The sequence below is a fragment of the Osmerus mordax genome, chromosome 23, assembly GCF_038355195.1.
Source record: "Osmerus mordax isolate fOsmMor3 chromosome 23, fOsmMor3.pri, whole genome shotgun sequence".
In the NCBI taxonomy this organism is placed as follows: domain Eukaryota; kingdom Metazoa; phylum Chordata; class Actinopteri; order Osmeriformes; family Osmeridae; genus Osmerus; species Osmerus mordax.
In genome coordinates this window covers 2,366,374-2,384,250 of record NC_090072.1, presented here as the reverse complement: position 1 = coordinate 2,384,250, position 17,877 = coordinate 2,366,374, and the positions used below count along the sequence as shown (strand labels likewise).

Genomic DNA, 17,877 nt, shown 5'->3' with positions numbered 1-17,877 from the left:
TTCAAATAATTCAATTAACAAGTAATCTTTTTGACTTGCATTATTATTATGCCAATAAAGTAGTGATTGCGAACTAATAGATCAGTTAACATAATTTGTCCATGGAGACACCGTGTGTGACGATACCAGATGTCGTAGCTGTGAAAAAGTGTGACCCAATCCCACTGTGATGACAGTCTAACCAGTTTCACCAGAAACTAACAACTCCACTGATCCTTACAGTTGTTGACAGGTGTTTGTTGTCATGTCGACCAAAATGGTTGTTGCCATGAGTAGTTACTGTACGTACAGTTTTCAGTTTTATTGTAAACGTGGTGTGTCTAACCTTTTAATCTGTGTACCCCAAATTATAGTTTATATACTATGCTACAATGTACTTCATACAATTAAAGATGCTTATTTTTATGAGGTGAATGTATTAATTTAATGTTGTGCTCTGCAGTCATGTACCTTATGTGCTTATACCTGCTGGACAATCAAAGATCTAATGTTGTATGCATTCCTTATCACCAATGATTTGTATTTTTCACATTGAAAAGGTAGACTAGAGAATGTGACGTCAACACATTGGTTTCACTTTCCGTCAATCTGACTTGCACTTTCTTTGTTGATGTGATTAAATGAATCTCATCAAAGCCTTGTGTTGTATTGGAATATACTGTATAATAAATAAATAAATACATAAGAGTGCTGCTATAGCCATGTGAAAATGCGTCTGTTTTTGACAATCTTTGAGAAAGATGAAGAGAATGGGGGAGTAAGGAGTGAATAGGCGTGAACACGTGAAAGAAATGCGCGTTACGTTCACAATAGGATTGTTTTGTTTAACTTGTGAACGAGTCTCGTACTTAGTGCCGGTAGACTGTTGCAGATGAACGTCTTGGCTTGACTGTAAAGCTGTCCGTCATGGATGTGAACAAATACCCAGTTTTCTTCGAGGTACACAACCTTGACATAGATCAGAAGGATAGGATCGAGAAATATTTTCAAATTCGAAGGCGATCAGGTGGAGGAGACTGTGGACCAGTGGAGAAAGTTCGAGACAACATTTACAAGATCGCGTTCCAGAAACAAAAAGGTGAGGGATTGGAATACGATATTTACATTTCATAATTGCACCTGATATTTGGTATATCTTCGAAGTCATAAGCGAAAAGGCTTGTCTTGTATTTATTGAGTTTAACTTTAGTTTTTGGCAAGACAAGGCAAGGCACTAGCTCCGCTCATTAAAAGCATCAAAACAATGCAAAAGGTCAATAGTCTATTTAAAGCCTATCAGTCAGAATTTTAAGAAAGAATCTCAACTCTGTTTAAATCAGTACAGCAGTCTGGACAGATTGTTTAAAACATCAAATACGTTTATACAAATTGAAGAATATAAAAGCGCACTTTCACTTTCGCATTTCACACACACGTTGTTTTTATGCACGCTCACGTCTTCTCCTTTCTCGTCTTCTTCGGTTGTATTACCGGCGCAGACCAGCAGACGGTGCTGCAGAAACGGGATCATGTTGTGGAGATCCAAGGAGGTCCTCTCACCCTCATCATGCTTGGGAGTCACGAGCCAGCGTTGGAGGCTTCTCTCAGCACTGCCCCAAGCAACACCCCCAAACAAAGGGTAAACTATTACAATTTAAATGTTTCTGAAAGTGTGTTCATAATACGACAGACAAGAACTAGACTGCATAAAAAACACAATTGTCCACATACACACACACACACACACACATTGACACATATACAAACAAAAACATGAAAATATCTGTTATTTCTCATTTATACCCATGCAGGATTTGTTTTAATGGGTCCCTCTTCCTCAGACCACATATTTAAGTTTTAAGATTCCTGTATGTTTAATATATGCACCTTCCTGCCAAAGTAAATTCCTTGTCTGTGTACACTTTCATGGCGATTAAAACCCTTTCTGATTCAATCTGCAGGGCAGCTCCTTCCATGAGGCACTTTCGCCACCTGGTGGTGACAAGCACACAGTGCAGCTGAATACCTACTTGCAGCAGTACCTGAGGGAGATCCCCAGAGCTCAGAGGCACCTCCAGCAGCAGCTGTCCTCCCTGGGCTGCACCCTCCAGCTCCCCCTGGTGGACGGACAACCAGTGGTGGTGGTCAAGTGTTCAGGCCAGGCTGAGGCCGAGGGAAATGAGGGTGGGGATGGGCTGGAGGGGTGGAGGAGGGAGGTGGACAGGCTGTTTGAGGAGGACTACTTACACCACTTTGAGGTGGAACCGTTGAAGATCCAGAAACTACTCCTTGTGAGCATATGCCAGGATGACGAGGCAGGGGTCAAGGTGTACAGTGAGACGGGTCAGGGCTTTGTGGTGGTGGTGGGCGAGACCTCCCAGGTCCAGGCCCGGCTTAGTGACCTGGAGGTCACCACGCAGTTAGAAGGTCAGGGGTTCAGGGTCAACCCGGAGAAGACCAGCACCATCTGTCGGCTGGGTGAGGCCAAGCTCCGCCTCCTGGGGGAGGGGCTAGAACAGGAAGTGAGCCGAGCCGCTCCCGGTGTGGGAGTGACTCGGAAGAGTCCGGGTGAGCTCGCTATAGAAGGCTCGCCCTCCGAGGTTCTGAAGGCGAGAGACACGGTCTCCAAGATGGAGTCCCAGGTTGAGGAGAGGGTCCTGGAGATGCCCTCCCTTCTCATGGCCTTCCTGAGGGAGAGGTACAGCGGCCCGAGGGCGCTGGAGGGCTTCATGGGCTGGGGGCGTCAGGTGGAGGCGCAGCTAGGCAACACGGAGCTCCACCTGCTGTCCCTCTCCTCGGACAAACTCGCGGAGGCCGAGAAGGCCCTCCGCCTCGAGTTCACCGAGGAGAAGATCGACGTGCCCAGCTGCTCCTCGACCCCGCGGGAGCTGAGGTCCACGCTCGAGGCCAAGGTGAGACGATCTGCTGGTAAGGTGTCGGTCTGGTTCGGTTCAGGATCCCAGGTCCATCTCCTGGGCCACGCCGAGCAGGTCCGGGAGCTGAGAGAGGAGATCGGCGAGTTTCTGATCGATCGAGCCATTTCGGTGGAGAGGATCGCGGTGCCCTGTCAGGAGATAGCGGACCACTTCCTGGAGCTGCTGGAGAGGCTGGACCTGCAGGACCCAGAGGTGGAAGTCCTCCCTGACGTGGTCTCCACATCCTCCGACCTTCCCTCCGTGGTCCTCCAAGGACCCTCCAAGCAAGTGGCCCAGCTCCTCAGCCGGCTCCACCCAGCTTTGATATCCCTGGTCAGGGAGAGCATCACCATCGACCAGCCTGGGGCCCTACGCTACTTCCAGGGCCAGGGTAAGGAGTACCTTCAGGTGGTCGGCCGTGCCGAGCGCTGTGTCATCCTGCTGGAGGGACAAGGAAGCTTCCCCGGCGTCACTCCCAGCGCCGCCTCGTTTCCCAGTCCGACCAGGTCGCGGCTCGAGAACGTCCCGACCGCGAGATACCCCCTCCCGGGCGGCCTCCTGGTGGAGGTCCGTCAGGGCGACATCACCAAGGAGCGGGCGGACGCGCTCGTCAACGCCGCCAACGAGGACCTGGATCACGGCGGGGGCGTGGCGGCGGCGCTGAGCCGGGCGGGCGGCCCCGAGGTCCAGCGGGCGAGCACCGCCCTGGTGCGGCAGGTGGGGAAGTTGTTCGCGGGGGCGGTGGTGGAGACGGTGGCGGGAGACCTGCCCTGTAAGATGCTGCTGCACGCCGTGGGGCCGGTAGAGGGCCGAGTCGGGGGCAAGGAGAGGGTCTTGCTGGAGAAGACGGCGAGGGCCGCCCTGGATCTGGCGGCGGCCATGGACCTCCAGACCCTGGCCATGCCCTGCATCAGCTCTGGGATCTTCGGGGTGCCCGTCGGGGTATGTGCGGAGGCCATCGTCACGGCGGTGAAAGGGTTCAGCGGGGAACAGCACGGCATGACCAAGGTGACCCTGATAGATGTTAGTGCAGAGGCGGTGAGGGCCATGCAGGAGGCCTGTGATAGGCTACTGGGACAGAGGGAGACGGGGGCGGAGAGGGAGAGAGAGAGGGAGAGAGAGAAGGGCAGAGAGAGGGAGTCTGGGCTGGATACTTTGCCCGGCCCAAGCCCCTCTCCCCAGGACATCCAGGGGAGAGGGGCTCCCCTGGCTGTAGCTGCAGCTCCACCCCCAGCCAGAGGAGCAGCAGAAGCCTGGGTCACGGTGAAGATCATCCAGGGAAGCATTGAGACACAGCAGGTGAGAGAAACATTACATAAGAGACTAGCAGGACCGGAACTGCACTTTAATGGCTGCTTGGCTTGAATATCCATCTGTTATGTCTGTTGGATTGTTGTTTTTCCAATGCTTACTTTTCTCACGACTTATTTTTTCTCCCTCTTTTACCTATATCTCTCCACCTCGCCCTCCACCACAACCTTCCTCTCCCTCATCCCCACACTCCTCCTCCACCCTTTTTGTGCCCTCTAGATGGATGCCCTGGTGTGCCCCATGCTGGGTAGCGACCCCCTGTCCTCCCGGGTGGGGAATGCCCTGTCTGAGGCCGTGGGGCCGGGCCTGAAGGCTGCCTTCTCCAGGGAGGCTGTGGGGCCCACAGGCCTCGGGGACAAGGTCCTGGTTGAGGGTCTGTCTGGACTCAAGTCTGGTCGGGTGTTTTTCATCAGCTGTGCCCCGTGGGACAACAACCCTGAAGGACCAGCTGCACAGGTCAGAGTGTGTGTATGTGTGTGTGTGTGTGTGTATGTGAGTGTGTGTGTGTATGTGTGTGTGTATGTATGTGTGTGTCCCAAACTCTTTAGAAATCCTCCAGGTTGCAAAACGATGTTGCGTGTAACTTCCTCACCCACGTTGGACCTTTCTACCCAAGTTGACCTTCACCCTCTGACCTCCCCCCAAACCCAGGCTCTGAAGCAGGGCATTCGCAGGGTTCTGTCCTTGTGTGAGAACCGAGGCTTCGGTTCCATTGCCTTCCCTGTGCTCGGAACCGGTATGGTTCTGAAGTTCCCCCACATCATTGCAGCCAGGGTGCTGTTGCAGGAGATACAGGGACACCAGCAGACCCGAACCAGCAAAACTCCCTTCTTGATTCGTATTGTCGTCCATCCCAACGACACGGAGGCTTTCAAGGTGAAAGACTATCCAGGAAAAGAGAACGTTATTCAGTTTGGTTTAGTTTCTTTCAATACATTTTATTAGTAGCTGTGTTTTTTTAAGGTTGGCTTAGTTAGTTATATCTCAAAATAATTTTCCTCACAATTGTTTTGTTGTCCATGTTCGCATACAGGCTTTCACGACTGCCCAGGGTGCATTGCGTCTCAGAGGGGTCACTATAGAAGCTCCACTAAACCAAAGTGAGTTATTAAGGTTCAAAAACACCATACAGATTAATAAAACCTTCGGGATCTTTCATAATGTCTCTTCTATGTCTCTCTCTCACTCACTCACTCCCTCTCTCCCAGCCCCTCCCACTCCTACTTCAGCCACCCCTGCCTTGACCTCAGTCAGTGATGTCACGGTCATGGTGGAAGGAGTCAAGTTCCAGCTGATCTCTGGTGACATCACAACCGAGTACACTGACGTCATCGTCAACACAACAGACTTCTCTCTGCAAAACCAAACAGGTGCGGTAACCACGGAGATGAACACCGTTGACTTAGATCATACATCCGTTTTTTGTCTCCTGGATGTACTTACAGCTGTTATCCTCTAGGTGTCTCCAAAGCCATCCTAACAGCTGCTGGACCTTCTGTCCAGGCCGAGTTGGCACAAGGTAAACAAACACACTTCGTTATTTACCTTCAATTTAAAGAACAACCAATCATGCTTCATTGATAATATATTCACAATCTCGTTTCTTATGGGACAAAAGGTATACAAAAAAACCATACTATTTAGCCTTGGTCTATCTGTGAACGTTGTCTGCGATGAGGCACCTTGCTCTTCTTGATTCCTCCTCTTCCTCTCCCCCTCCTCAGCTGGGAAGCCTGCAGACCACATGTGCTCCACACGGCCTGGTCTCCTGCCCTGCAAGGAGATCGTCCACGCCAGCTTCTGGTGTGAGGCTCCGAAGATCAGTAAGACCTGTGGGAAGATCCTGAAGCTTTGCGAGAGGAAGGGCTACCGGTCTGTGTCCTTCCCAGCAGTCAACACGGGTTCGTACCGTGACCGTCCAATCACGTTTCACTCTAGATGCAAGATAGCCATCTCCGCAGCCACAGTGAATTTTCTATTGCGGGACTAAGCCTGAACAGTTGGATTAACTTTGGAATCGATTAATTGAATTTCAATTCTATTCGATTAATTAAACTCGATTTAATTGAATGTAATCAATTCAACTGAACTGAATCAACATCCTCCCGACAAACCTTCTCACTTTGTTTCATATTATTAGACACACTACAAAGAGTAGTCATGGATTTCCCGTCTCTCACTTGTGCGTTCTGGCTTCCAGGTGCTGGTGGGATCGACTCTGTCACCGTGTGCAGAGCCATGATGGATGGCCTGGTCTACGCAGTCAGGAAGCTGACCCCTAAGACGCTCTGCCTCATCCGAGTGGTCATCCTGCAGGACAACATCTTCCAGGCTTTCAGGTCACTCCCTCACCTGCTCTCTAGTTGATGGGTCGCAGTCCTTTCGCTCTGGCCATTCCCTAGGTTCTTTTCCCTCCTATCTGGGGGTATTCCAGAAAGCAGGTTATGCGACATACCCGGGTAAGTTAACTCCCCAGCTGACACCCAGCGTTGTAGCAACATTGCCAGTAAGTTGCTGCAACATTATGAATCAGCTGGTGGGTTAACTTACCCGGTTATGTTGCATAACCTGCTTTCTGGAATACTCCCCTGGAATACAAAGTTTCATTTGTGTTTTTGTTGTTGTTGTTTTCAGATCTGAGCTTGCGTCTCGTCCTCCGGAAACTGTTGTTCTACCCCTCACCCTTAAAGGTGCGCTGTGTGGAATCTTGGTAAACATACTTTAGTAGATGGCATCCCTGTCTGTTGCACCCTGACTCGTAATATAAATGTCTGTCTCCCTCTCTCTCTCTCTGTGTCTCTTTTTCGACTTCTCTCTCTCTCTACTCAGAGAAAGCCCACCTGGTGCTCAAAAAGACCATGAAGCTGGGCTCGTTGTCTTCCCCTCCCTCCTCCTCCTCCTCCTCCAGCTCCCCCTCGGCCCCCTCGGGCCTCTCCGTGTCCCCCTGGAAGCCCCCCCCAGCGGTGCTGGTGGTCCTGGGGCCAGAGTCTCAGGCCGTGACCCGGGCCAGGAAAGAGCTGGAGGCCATTCTGATGAAGCAGCTCGAACGGAAGGAGGTGGAGGGGAAGGACCTGCGGATCCTGGAAGAGCCGGAGCTCCGGGCCTTCCAGGAGTCAGTCCGGGCCCAGGCGGTGAGCCTGGAGCTGGGGCAGGGCAGGCCGGCGGCGGCCAGGCCGCGGTCCGGGTCTGGAGGTGGCGACAACATCAATTACGTCCTCCGGGGCCTGGGCGAGGACGTGCTGAGCGTGTATAACCTCCTCCAACGGGGCCTCAGCGGTGCCCTTCGCAGGGACCTCGATGAGCGAAACGAGGCCCTTGTGGCTTTTATGGTCCAGTGGTCCCTGCAGGGACCCGGGGACGTCTGGAATGAGCTGGGGCTGAACGGCAACTACTTGCTGGAGCAGGCCCACCTCGAGGGCCTGCTGGAGGTGGAGGTGTTTGGTCTCAATAGGGAAGTGTTGTCTGTGAACCTGAGGACCAACCTGGCAACCGACTGCCTCACTGGACGCGTGTACAAAATGAAAAGGGAGGAGAGCAAAAGTACGGAGGGTTTTATTTTGGTCGCTAGTGTTGAGGCCTTTTTCAGTTTATGAGCTTTTTGGTGTGGTAAATGTAATTGATCACTTTTGTGTGTGTATGTGTGTGTTTGTGTGTGTGTGTTTGTGTGTGTTTGTGTGTGTTTGCAGCACTGCCACAGCACTGGGATCCCATGGCTGAAAAGGAGGTACTAAAGAAGGTTGAGCTGTCTTCAGGATCACAGGAGTACAAGACTGTGGCTCAGGGCTTTCTGAAAAACGCCGGAAACTTTACCATCCGCAAGGTGTGTTTGAGATTACACACATTATTTAATTTGAATTAATTTGCAATGTTATTTAATATTAATTTCATGTAACTTTACCTTGACCGTTATTGTACACCATCCAGTGTACCCCTCTTCCATTAGATCAAGGGTGCACAGTTTTGGGCGGGGTTCTTTGTCCAAGAAAAAACCCTACACATGCAAAAAAACGACCTCAAACATTGTTTGTTGTTTCACTTCCTGTCTGTCCTTCAACTAACCTCTGTTCTCCCTCCCAGATTGAGCGTGTGCAGAACGTCTTCCTGTGGCAGGCCTATTCTGTGTGTGAGAAGCGAATCAAAGCCAAGAACGGGGAGAGTGCAGTGGGTGAGAAGATGCTGTACCACGGCACCAAGAAGGACAGCTGTGCCCCCATAGAGATGTCGGGATTCAACAGGAGCTATGCTCACAGTAAGAAACAGCTGTTCTGTGTCATGTTTAGTTGAACTGCCTAGTGGTGTCCTATATAGAACTGATCTCACAATATCCGCCTTTCTCTCTCGTGCTCTCTCTCTCTCTCTCTGTCTCTCTCTCCTATCTCCCGACAGTCACTGCATTCGGAGTGGGCACGTACTTTGCGGTGAAGGCTAGCTACTCAGCCAATGACAGATACTCTCCGCCGCATGACGGCGTGAAGCGCATGTACGTGGCTCGCGTCCTGACCGGCCGCTACACGCTGGGAAACGGCACCATGAAGGTCACCCCGCCTCGCGGCTCCGACCCCACTGACCGCTACGACAGCCTGGTGGACATCCAGCAGACCCCCAGCATGTTTGTCATCTTCCACGACGACCAGGCCTACCCAGAGTACCTCATCACCTTCTCCTGAAAACCTGCCACTCTTTCCTCTGGGCTGGTCTGGTTTGATCTGGTCTGGTCTGGTTTGATCTGGTCTGGTCTGGTTTGATCTGGTCTGGTCTGGTTTGATCTGGTCTGGTGAGACTTCCCTTCCATCCCATTCTTTGATTCCACATCAGTGCTGCTGGGTGCTTGTGGTTCAGTCTGAGGGAAGCATCGTCACTAACATTAAATATGTATTGATGCAAATGACCAAATTTCCTATATTTTTCATGGTTTTTTATTTCGGATTATTCTACTTTCATTCTTTCCACCTTTTTGAGCCAAGTGTAGAATCTGTATCACCTGGAGGGTCTGTCTGGTCACACAATAAAGCATCAGAAAAAAAGCTGTGCCGTATTGTAAAAGTTATCGACTGGACAGTGAAGAGCTCTGTCCTTAAACCACTGATCAGTTAACAACAAGTAAAGCCTTATCTAAAGACCTAAACAAAAGCTATCTAGCATACAGTGTCCTTTTTCTGTGCCTTTGAATGCTATGCTAATCATCCTGTATCCTCCCATATTGTGAAACCATATACTCCCTTGATTTCCTGTATTCATTGTCCAGTCTTCTGTGATACTCAACTTGAGTGTATCAGACACCTGCACCTTACATATGTAATAAACACGTTGATTTTGTCCTGAACTTGTATTATTCCTCTCATTGACTTGGTACTTTCAGAGCAATTGGGTATTATCTAATACGTCTTCAACAGTTTCTGACAGCACTTGATGAGGTGAAAAGAGCAAAAACAATGATTGAAAATTAGCAGACAAATATTTCACCACGTTCTTCAATGTTGCCAAAATGACAGGCATCTCATACTCTGGCATTATCTAATCAAATATTTCTCTATACATGGGAAAGAGTAGAAAACCACTGAATGAGGAGAAGTGGTTGACATCATCGTCAACGTGAAGTCCTTTCCAAAGTGTTACATTTACATTTAGTCATTTAGCAGACGCTCTTATCCAGAGCGACTTACAGTGAGTACAGGGACATTCTCTCCGAGGCAAGTAGGGTGAAGTGCCTTGCCCAAGGATAAGAGCGTCTGCTAAATGACTAAATGTAAATAATACAGCAGTCTTGTCAGATTGCTTAAAAAATATAATACATTTATAAAAAATGAAAAATACTAGCAAACTTTCACTTTAGCATTTATGGCTCACACAAAAAACTCAACTGATACTGACAACCAGTTCAACCAGTTACTAAGATAAATACAACCTTTGTCTCGTTTAACCCTGAACATAACATTAAGGAACATTATGTGCACATTTACAGATGCAACTTGACATTCACACAAAGGGCTTGATTGACTGCACGATAAAGCTCTCCCGACCAATGTTTTGATAGCTCATTGATAGAGCAGCATTTCTTAGATGAATGCCCACCCTGTTACCACGACTGTAAGATGGGCAATAACACTAACAATCACCCTAACCGTATGTGTCCATGTAACATACATGACTATGCCATCTGCACATATAGGTGTGAGGGCTCCTCAATGGATCCACTCATAAACAAGTTAGGCAGGGGTTCCCGAGTGGTGGGTTCAGAATAATCCGAACAGAGGCTGATGTAACCAAACAGTACTTTATTTGATACGACATGTATAAAATCAATACAGGGGCTATATTATTCTATGATACAGCTACAAGTAAGGAGACAGTACAGGGTCCTGAGAATCGAACTGGCAACCTTCAGATTACTAGCCCGATTCTCTAACCGCTCAGCCACCTGACTCCCCTAATTGTTGTTAGTCATGCAGTCTCGCATAAAAATAGATTATCTTGTGATTATCTTGTGGAAAATGCTGATGAACAGGTCCTCTTCAACAGCACACGTACACTTTCGTTTCTGAACATTATAAATGCACCTGAAGAGAGTTAGACTTACACTAGTTCTGGGAGCTATATACTGTTCTGCAGAGTATGTTTTGGCAATACCACATCAATTGAATCTCTGTAGTTTCTGCTGAAGCCATGGGAAATAATCAAAGCTACTTAGATAAGCATGGGTATGAAATTGACGAGGCTGGCCAAGGAACGTTTGGCATGGCAACTATAGTAAAATCCAAAGAAACTGAAAGAAAGGCCATTATCAAAGAGGTTAGTTTATTTATTCTGTCAAAATAAGTTAAAACTAGTTATTTATCAATAATCAAGATGTAAAAATAATCTATTAACACATCTTTAAAATACAATTTGCACAGTTTTTACCCTTAAAAGCAATCACAGTTACTGTTTATGCATACATATCCCTGACAACTGTTTTAAAACTAAGTAATGCTTTCCTAGATGTTAATCTCATCATTGCCGAAAGTAAAAAGGGCTTTCCCTTCAAGTAGACTTGCATGGAATATATATTATGTCTATGTATATTTTGAATGTGTTTACTGTAGATATAGAAAACACGTAACATGTATTATGAAACTGAAAGAGTTTCCTGGGCATTTTAGGTGCCATCAAATAAGGAGGCAGAAAAAGAAGTGTCCATCCTTCAAGACATGAAGCATCCAAACATTATGCGCTACATCGAATCCTTTACAGGTATAAACCAACAATGCCATCACTACTGTTTTTGGACATATTCAGTAAATTAACCTTTTATAACTAACTAACCACAAACACTCCAAACATCTTTCAAATGTATACCTTTCCAAAGAATAATAAAATATGACTGGGACATTGTAATTTGGCCTTGTATGGGATAAAAGTGAATGAAGTGTTTGGTATGATAAACAACGGTCAAGTGGGATGATGGGATCAGGGAGGTGGGGGAGCTATAAGGTTAGCTGTTGCAAGTTTTAAGGTACCATTTGCTCCATCAAGTACCACTGGCAGAAACGCACACAAAGTACTGTATATAGTTTTAATTATGCATGAAACATCTGCACGCATTAGAGAGAGAGAACAAAAAAGCTATTTTGAGTGTTACTTTTCAATCGAAGGTGCTAGAATACCTTACCGTATCTTTAACCCCTTCTGAAAATCGAATCTGTATTTTCAACAGAACAAGACAAGCTATACATAGTGATGGAGTATTGTGAGGGTGGAGATCTTTCAGATAAAATTAAGGTCCAGAAAGAGAAAAAGGGTCATTTCCATGAGGTCAAGGTAAATACTAAAATAAATGCTCTTCTTAAAGGGGCAGGCCCCCTTTTTAACTGTAAAGATCTTTGGAGCAGCCTCTTGTAACACAGACAGTTCCTGGAAAATCATGTGACGTACTTAGCATATGTCGTTGTTGTCTAATCTGCTGCACTTCACTTACTTTACTGTATGCACTGTGTATTTCAATTTGGATAAAAAAATGAATATATGTGTGTGTGTGTCTGTGTGTGTGTGTGTGTGTATGTGTGTGTGTGTGTGTGTGTGTGTGTGTGTGTGTGTGTGTGTGTGTGTGTGTGTAGGTTATTGAGTGGTTTGTGCAGATATGCTTTGCTTTGGTGCAGGTGCATGACAAGAACGTTTTTCACAGGAACATAAAGCCACAGGTACAGAAATATACAATACTCTAATAGTATAGTTTAATAAAATTTAATACATTAAAGCACAGAATAAAACTCCTAATAAACAGTATTATTTACGTTTTCACACATTATTGTGTGAAACTCCTTTTGTGACAACATGTTTAGTATAAACATAAATAACCATTACATTTTCTGATATAGAACATCGTTTTGACAAAGAATGGACAAATAAAATTGGGAGGATTTGGAATATCAGAAATATGCCAAAGGTAACTAGAGAAGCTGCCATTTAAACCACTAAAGTATCAGAACTAGCATGTTCATGGTTTTTCTTACAACAATGCAACTTGTCGTGTATGTGTGTGAAATGTTTAGATATTGATCTGTGATGAAGATAGCTGGATTTGTAAACATAAAATTGATGGGTGAAGCTGTAAATAACATAGTAAATCCATTTAAATAACATTTCATTATGCAAATTATAATAATTATGATTGAAATATCCTGACTGACAGCATGACATTAATTATTTTATGTTTAATATTGCTTATTTTCGTAGACCTGATGAATGGACAGATACTGACACAAAATGTTATACGTGTCCAGAAGTTCTACATGATCAACCTTACACAAACAAAAGGTACTATCAGTGTTAGATAAGTGCTTTATCCAGTGATACATTTAACTTGTGATAACCTTTATGATGATTAACGTCATACAAATAATAAATAGAATTCAGTAAACCCATTGGTTGACATACTACAATACTTCCATCGAGTATTTTATATTTATTATTGTAAAGTTCTGACACTCTTGACCTTCTTTTACAGTGACATGTGGTCTTTGGGATGTGTGCTCTATGAACTGTGCATGCTTGTGAGTTTTTGGTCATCATGGCCAACTCTGAACAAAATTGCTTTTACTTTGCCCTTATCAACCATTTTATTATGTAAAAAAAGAAGATTAATAGATAAACAAGTCTAACATCAGCATACAAAACATAACTTTTCATTATGCAGCAACACTCTTTGGGGAAGACTTCCATCTCCAAGCATTATTCCAGCGAGCTTCAGGACCTGGTGAAGGAGCTGCTGATGGAGAACCCGGCAGATCGACCATCTGTGAAGGAATTACTGCAGAAACCCTTCTTACAGCAACATATGCAAAGAGCCACCACAGCCGAGGTACTGTAGATTACATATGATAATACACTATTTGATCAAATATAATTGTGAAGATACAGTATAAGGTTAATTTACCCTCTAAAATCTGATAGGTAATGCTGTTGCCTATCTCAGACTATATAAAGTATAGTGTCCTGAACAGTGGACAGTGGATGGAAAAAAAAGTTACCCCAGAATTAAACTATCTTGAGATAAAATGTTCTATTTACTCTGTAGGTCATGCAAAATGTGGAAATGGAAGAAGCGATCGGTATAGTATAGTGATCTTGCATTTGTATTTTTTTTAATTGTAACTACTTCTTTATACTTTTTTTCAAAGTTAGATCAGTAAATATTTCACAACTACATTTTTTATTTTTTTTCCTTAGAATATTACTACGGTCATTGAATTATTTTATTCTTTTCTCAGGTGTCACTGACAGTGAGAGCATTTTGGCTGACAGGTAAAGAAAATACATCCTTGCTTTCTTTTGTTTACTTTTGCTGTAAGAATATGCAAATTTGCACAAGATTATGGATGCAGTGGTAGCGATGTTATGGTTTGGAAAAACCTTCAAAAGAAATACAATTCAAATGACCACTTCAACCTTAACTCTACCGGTGCAGGTGCATACAAGGTGTCTACAAAACAAAGCTACAATGCTGTTACAGGTGAAATAGCTTTGTAGTGAAATATACCTTCTGTGCATCGAAAGAGTTATAGCTGATGTGGTCTTTAGACAAAAAAAATTAGAAACCATAACTCACCACATTAATGTAGTAAAATAATATATATACAAATGTAAAAAACCTAATGGAAATGTTGACCATCACTGTGTTGTGCCTTTCCATCAGATCCGAAGAGGATGCAATTGCTGCATTTAATTATTCTGTCCTTATACTCTCGACATACTCCAAAAAATATTTTGATGATCTCCAGAAAATCATCAAAGATCTGTATGCCTTGGCTGATGAGTTTGAAAGCCAACACAGGAACTCCACCATAGGCAGTTTGGGTGGGAGTGTCATGGGTGCAGCAGGTGGGATAACCTCCATAGTGGGTTTAGCCGTGGCTCCTTTCACTCTTGGTGCCTCTCTGATCATCACTGGAGTGGGAATTGGGGTGGCTGTGGCTGGTGGGGCTGTTGGTGCTACTTCAAACATAACTGGCATGGTCAAAGAATCCAACATCCGCAAGATGGTGGAAGAGAAATGTCAGGAGTTTAACACCAAAATAGACCCCATGATTACAGCTCTTACAGAAATTGAAAGTTGCAGTACATATTTCCAGCAGTTTCTTAATGATGAGTCAACTTCATCCACAACCGGTATGGTGGTTTCGAGGGCATTCAAATTGGGTGGTGCTGTACCAGAGGTGGTGCGTCTGGCTCAGGTAGCGAGCGTAGGCAGAGTAGCTGCCCAGGCAGCTAAAACAGTGCGTGTCGCATCAGCACTCACAGGTGTCCTGTCTGGGCTCTTCCTCATCATGGATGTAGCATTCATAGTAAAAGATTCCAGAGAGATCCATGAAATCAATGCTATGAGAGAAAACAATAACACCAATGCCAATCCAGGAAACTCTGGGACAAGAACAAGCAGGGCTGATCTGCTGGAAAAAGTAGAAGAAGAGACAGTTCCCAGGTCAAACACATTAAAACTAATAAAAGAAATCAGAGAGATTGCCGGACATTATCAGACAGCCCTTGATGAGGTGAGAATAGCAACAACAATGATAGAAAGTGAGCAGACAAACTGTTCCTATTAGGACGTATCCTGTCCTTTTTGGTGGTGGTTCTGCACTTGTGGAAAAGAAACCACGTACCTATTAACTGATACAATAGCTAGCGCTAAGGCTTAAACAGCAAATACAATACCCCAGAGTTCTCTTTAATATTTGCAAACATTGAGGAGAAGTTTGCTGCTAAGCTTTAGGTGTGTCTCTGAAAGAAATAGAGTTTACAACAAACGTTTCATGGGCATAGGTTTGTTTTTTAAACGCAGGAGTGGCTTTTCTAAATAACTGAAGATAAATACTAATGTTAAATACAGTATTGTGACTAAAAAGTGGCTGAGATAGATGAGCTTTTTTCTCAAAGTGGGTGAGACATGTAGCCTGGTCCTAACCAGACTCTCGTACATTTCATTTGTACAGAAGCAAAATCAAAATCGAGCGGAAGTACGTAGGAGGGCAGAGCCAGGCTATGAGACATGACCCAAATATGATGAAACTGAAACACATGGTCTGCTGATAGCTGTTCCTTCCTTCAATTCTTATTAAAAAGATAGTTTATTAAACAAAAGTGAAATCTATAATGATTATGACATTTCCATATATATTTGTCATTTATTTTGCATTTGTATTGAACATATGTTGCATATTATATTTTAAAAGATGAAAATTGCATGACCTTGATCAAAATCTGCATACTTTGAATTATTTGTTTCAGCTTGTGATGTTCTGTGAAATAAATATTATGATTGTACTTGATCCTTTTCTTTGTGTAATAGTTTTTGTTTGTTTGTTGCAAAAATATGTATGCAGAATATATACAGCTATATATGATTCTATATTACAATATTCTATATTGCTCAAATAAAATAAAATAAACTTTTGTGCTGTAATGTTATGCAGGATGACGTTCTCTAAAAACATCAATCATGCTGTACACAGCTGTGACCTCAATCACCACATATTCCCAGGGACAGAAGAAGGTAGAAAGAGAGAGAATAATTTCCCTATCATGCAATTATATTAAATTGTACTTGACTGAATCAGAATCTTGTACTAGAAGTGCCAGACTGAATCTGAATCTTGTACCAGAAGTGCCAGACTGAATCTGAATCTTGTACTAGAAGTGCCAGACTGAATCTGAATCTTGTACTAGAAGTGCCAGACTGAATCTGAATCTTGTACCAGAAGTGCCAGACTGAATCTGAATCTTGTACTAGAAGTGCCAGACTGAATCTGAATCTTGTACTAGAAGTGCCAGACTGAATCTGAATCTTGTACCAGAAGTGCCAGACTGAATCTCTGCTGCCCCACAGTGGCCTGCACTGCAGACTCTGCAGCTCCACCAGCATCACACTCAGGTTATTATTGTTTTATGCAATGGTATCTTTGCATCAATTTGGTTGCACCAATTGTTGAACAGCTGGCAAACATTTCGAAAATGACAGTTTTCTATCAAATTATAGGCAACTCATTCTGGTATTATCTAATCACGTTTTCCTTCATGGGAAAGAGTAGAAAACCACTGAATGAGGAGGAGTGGTTGACATTATCGTCAATGTGAAGTCCTTTCCAAAGTATTACATGAACCTGCTCTCCCACTTCTAACATGAGGGTGGCGCTGTTGCCCACCCTCCATGAGGGTGGCGCTGTGACGAGGACCTGGCATTTCCTTCGTTGTCTTACCAAGACACAATTCTCTGTCCATTTTTGGTCAAACTGCCTCCTGTGACGTCCCAGTCAAAAGCAGTAAAATAGCAGCTGCTATTATGCTTTGCGTTGTCTTGTCCTAAGAAATTCAGTGCCCAGTCTGACCCTATGCATCTGACAATAAAATACTTGAAACTTACCATAATGTATAATTAAAAGCGGATTTATCTGAGGATGGATTGTAGGAATTCCCAATGTTTGTGAGTACATGCCGGATAAAGTTTATTAATTGGTACAATTCTAACATCGGATCCCCCTCCCAGTGTTGCAGAAAATGCCACGTCAGGTCTATGTGGAATTATAAAATGATAGGAACATTTGACCACACCATGAATCTGGTCTTTTGGATTCTTGTATGCATTGAGTTTTTCAACTTTGGTCAATAATGGTATAACTAAAGCCTTTCAGTCTGAATTTAAAAAAATAATCTAAACTCTGTTCAAATCAATACAGCAGTCTGGACACATTGCTTAAAAAATACAACATTTACATTTATAAAAAATGAAAAATACTATAAGCATACTTTCACTTTCGCATTTATGGCTCACACAAAAACCTAAACTGATACTGACAACCAGTTCAATCAGATCCTAAGATAAATACAAACTTTATCTCGTTTAACCATGATCTGTTAACATTCAGGAACATAATTATGTGCAGGTTTGCAGACACAACATGACATTCACACAAAGGGCTTGATAGACTGCATGATAAAGATCTCCCGACTAGTGTGTCGATAGCTCATTGGTGGAGCAGCATTTTTTAGATGAATGCCCACCCTGTTACCACGACTGTAAGATGGGCAATAACACTAACAATCACCCTAACCGTATGTGTCCATGTAACATACATGAATCTGCCACCTGCACATATAGTTGTGAGGGCTCCTCAATGGATCCACTCATAAACAAGTTAGG

The 17,877-nt window shown here is 44.5% G+C and overlaps 2 protein-coding genes across 2 annotated transcripts in view; both read left to right on the top strand.

The window, feature by feature from the left end:
• slc12a10.1 (solute carrier family 12 member 10, tandem duplicate 1) overlaps nucleotides 1–621 on the top strand; it is a 9,015-nt gene extending 8,394 nt beyond the window's left edge. The window contains exon 23 of the mRNA XM_067261655.1: nucleotides 1–621. This exon is cut by the window's left edge and continues 430 nt beyond it. The gene's annotated coding sequence lies outside the window, so the exon portion shown is untranslated.
• A 242-nt stretch (nucleotides 622–863) lies between these two features.
• Nucleotides 864–9,521, top strand: LOC136967737 (protein mono-ADP-ribosyltransferase PARP14-like). The gene is made up of 15 exons (XM_067261652.1): nucleotides 864–1,078; nucleotides 1,479–1,618; nucleotides 1,941–4,193; nucleotides 4,425–4,661; nucleotides 4,857–5,081; nucleotides 5,239–5,305; nucleotides 5,414–5,575; nucleotides 5,665–5,724; nucleotides 5,930–6,106; nucleotides 6,406–6,544; nucleotides 6,840–6,895; nucleotides 7,035–7,745; nucleotides 7,892–8,025; nucleotides 8,283–8,454; nucleotides 8,592–9,521. The coding sequence occupies exons 1-15, from the start codon at nucleotides 907–909 to the stop codon at nucleotides 8,870–8,872; spliced, it is 4,986 nt and encodes a 1,661-aa protein (XP_067117753.1). The 5' UTR covers nucleotides 864–906; the 3' UTR covers nucleotides 8,873–9,521.
• Nucleotides 9,522–17,877: the final 8,356 nt, after the last annotated feature.

Coding starts and splice junctions, on each gene's coding strand:
- LOC136967737 (XM_067261652.1), top strand. CDS start 907: ATGGATGTGAACAAATACCCAGTTTTCTTCGAGGTACACAACCTTGAC. Junction 5,576..5,664: donor CTCTCTGCAAAACCAAACAG/GTGCGGTAACCA, acceptor GTTATCCTCTAG/GTGTCTCCAAAGCCATCCTA. Junction 8,455..8,591: donor CAACAGGAGCTATGCTCACA/GTAAGAAACAGC, acceptor ATCTCCCGACAG/TCACTGCATTCGGAGTGGGC.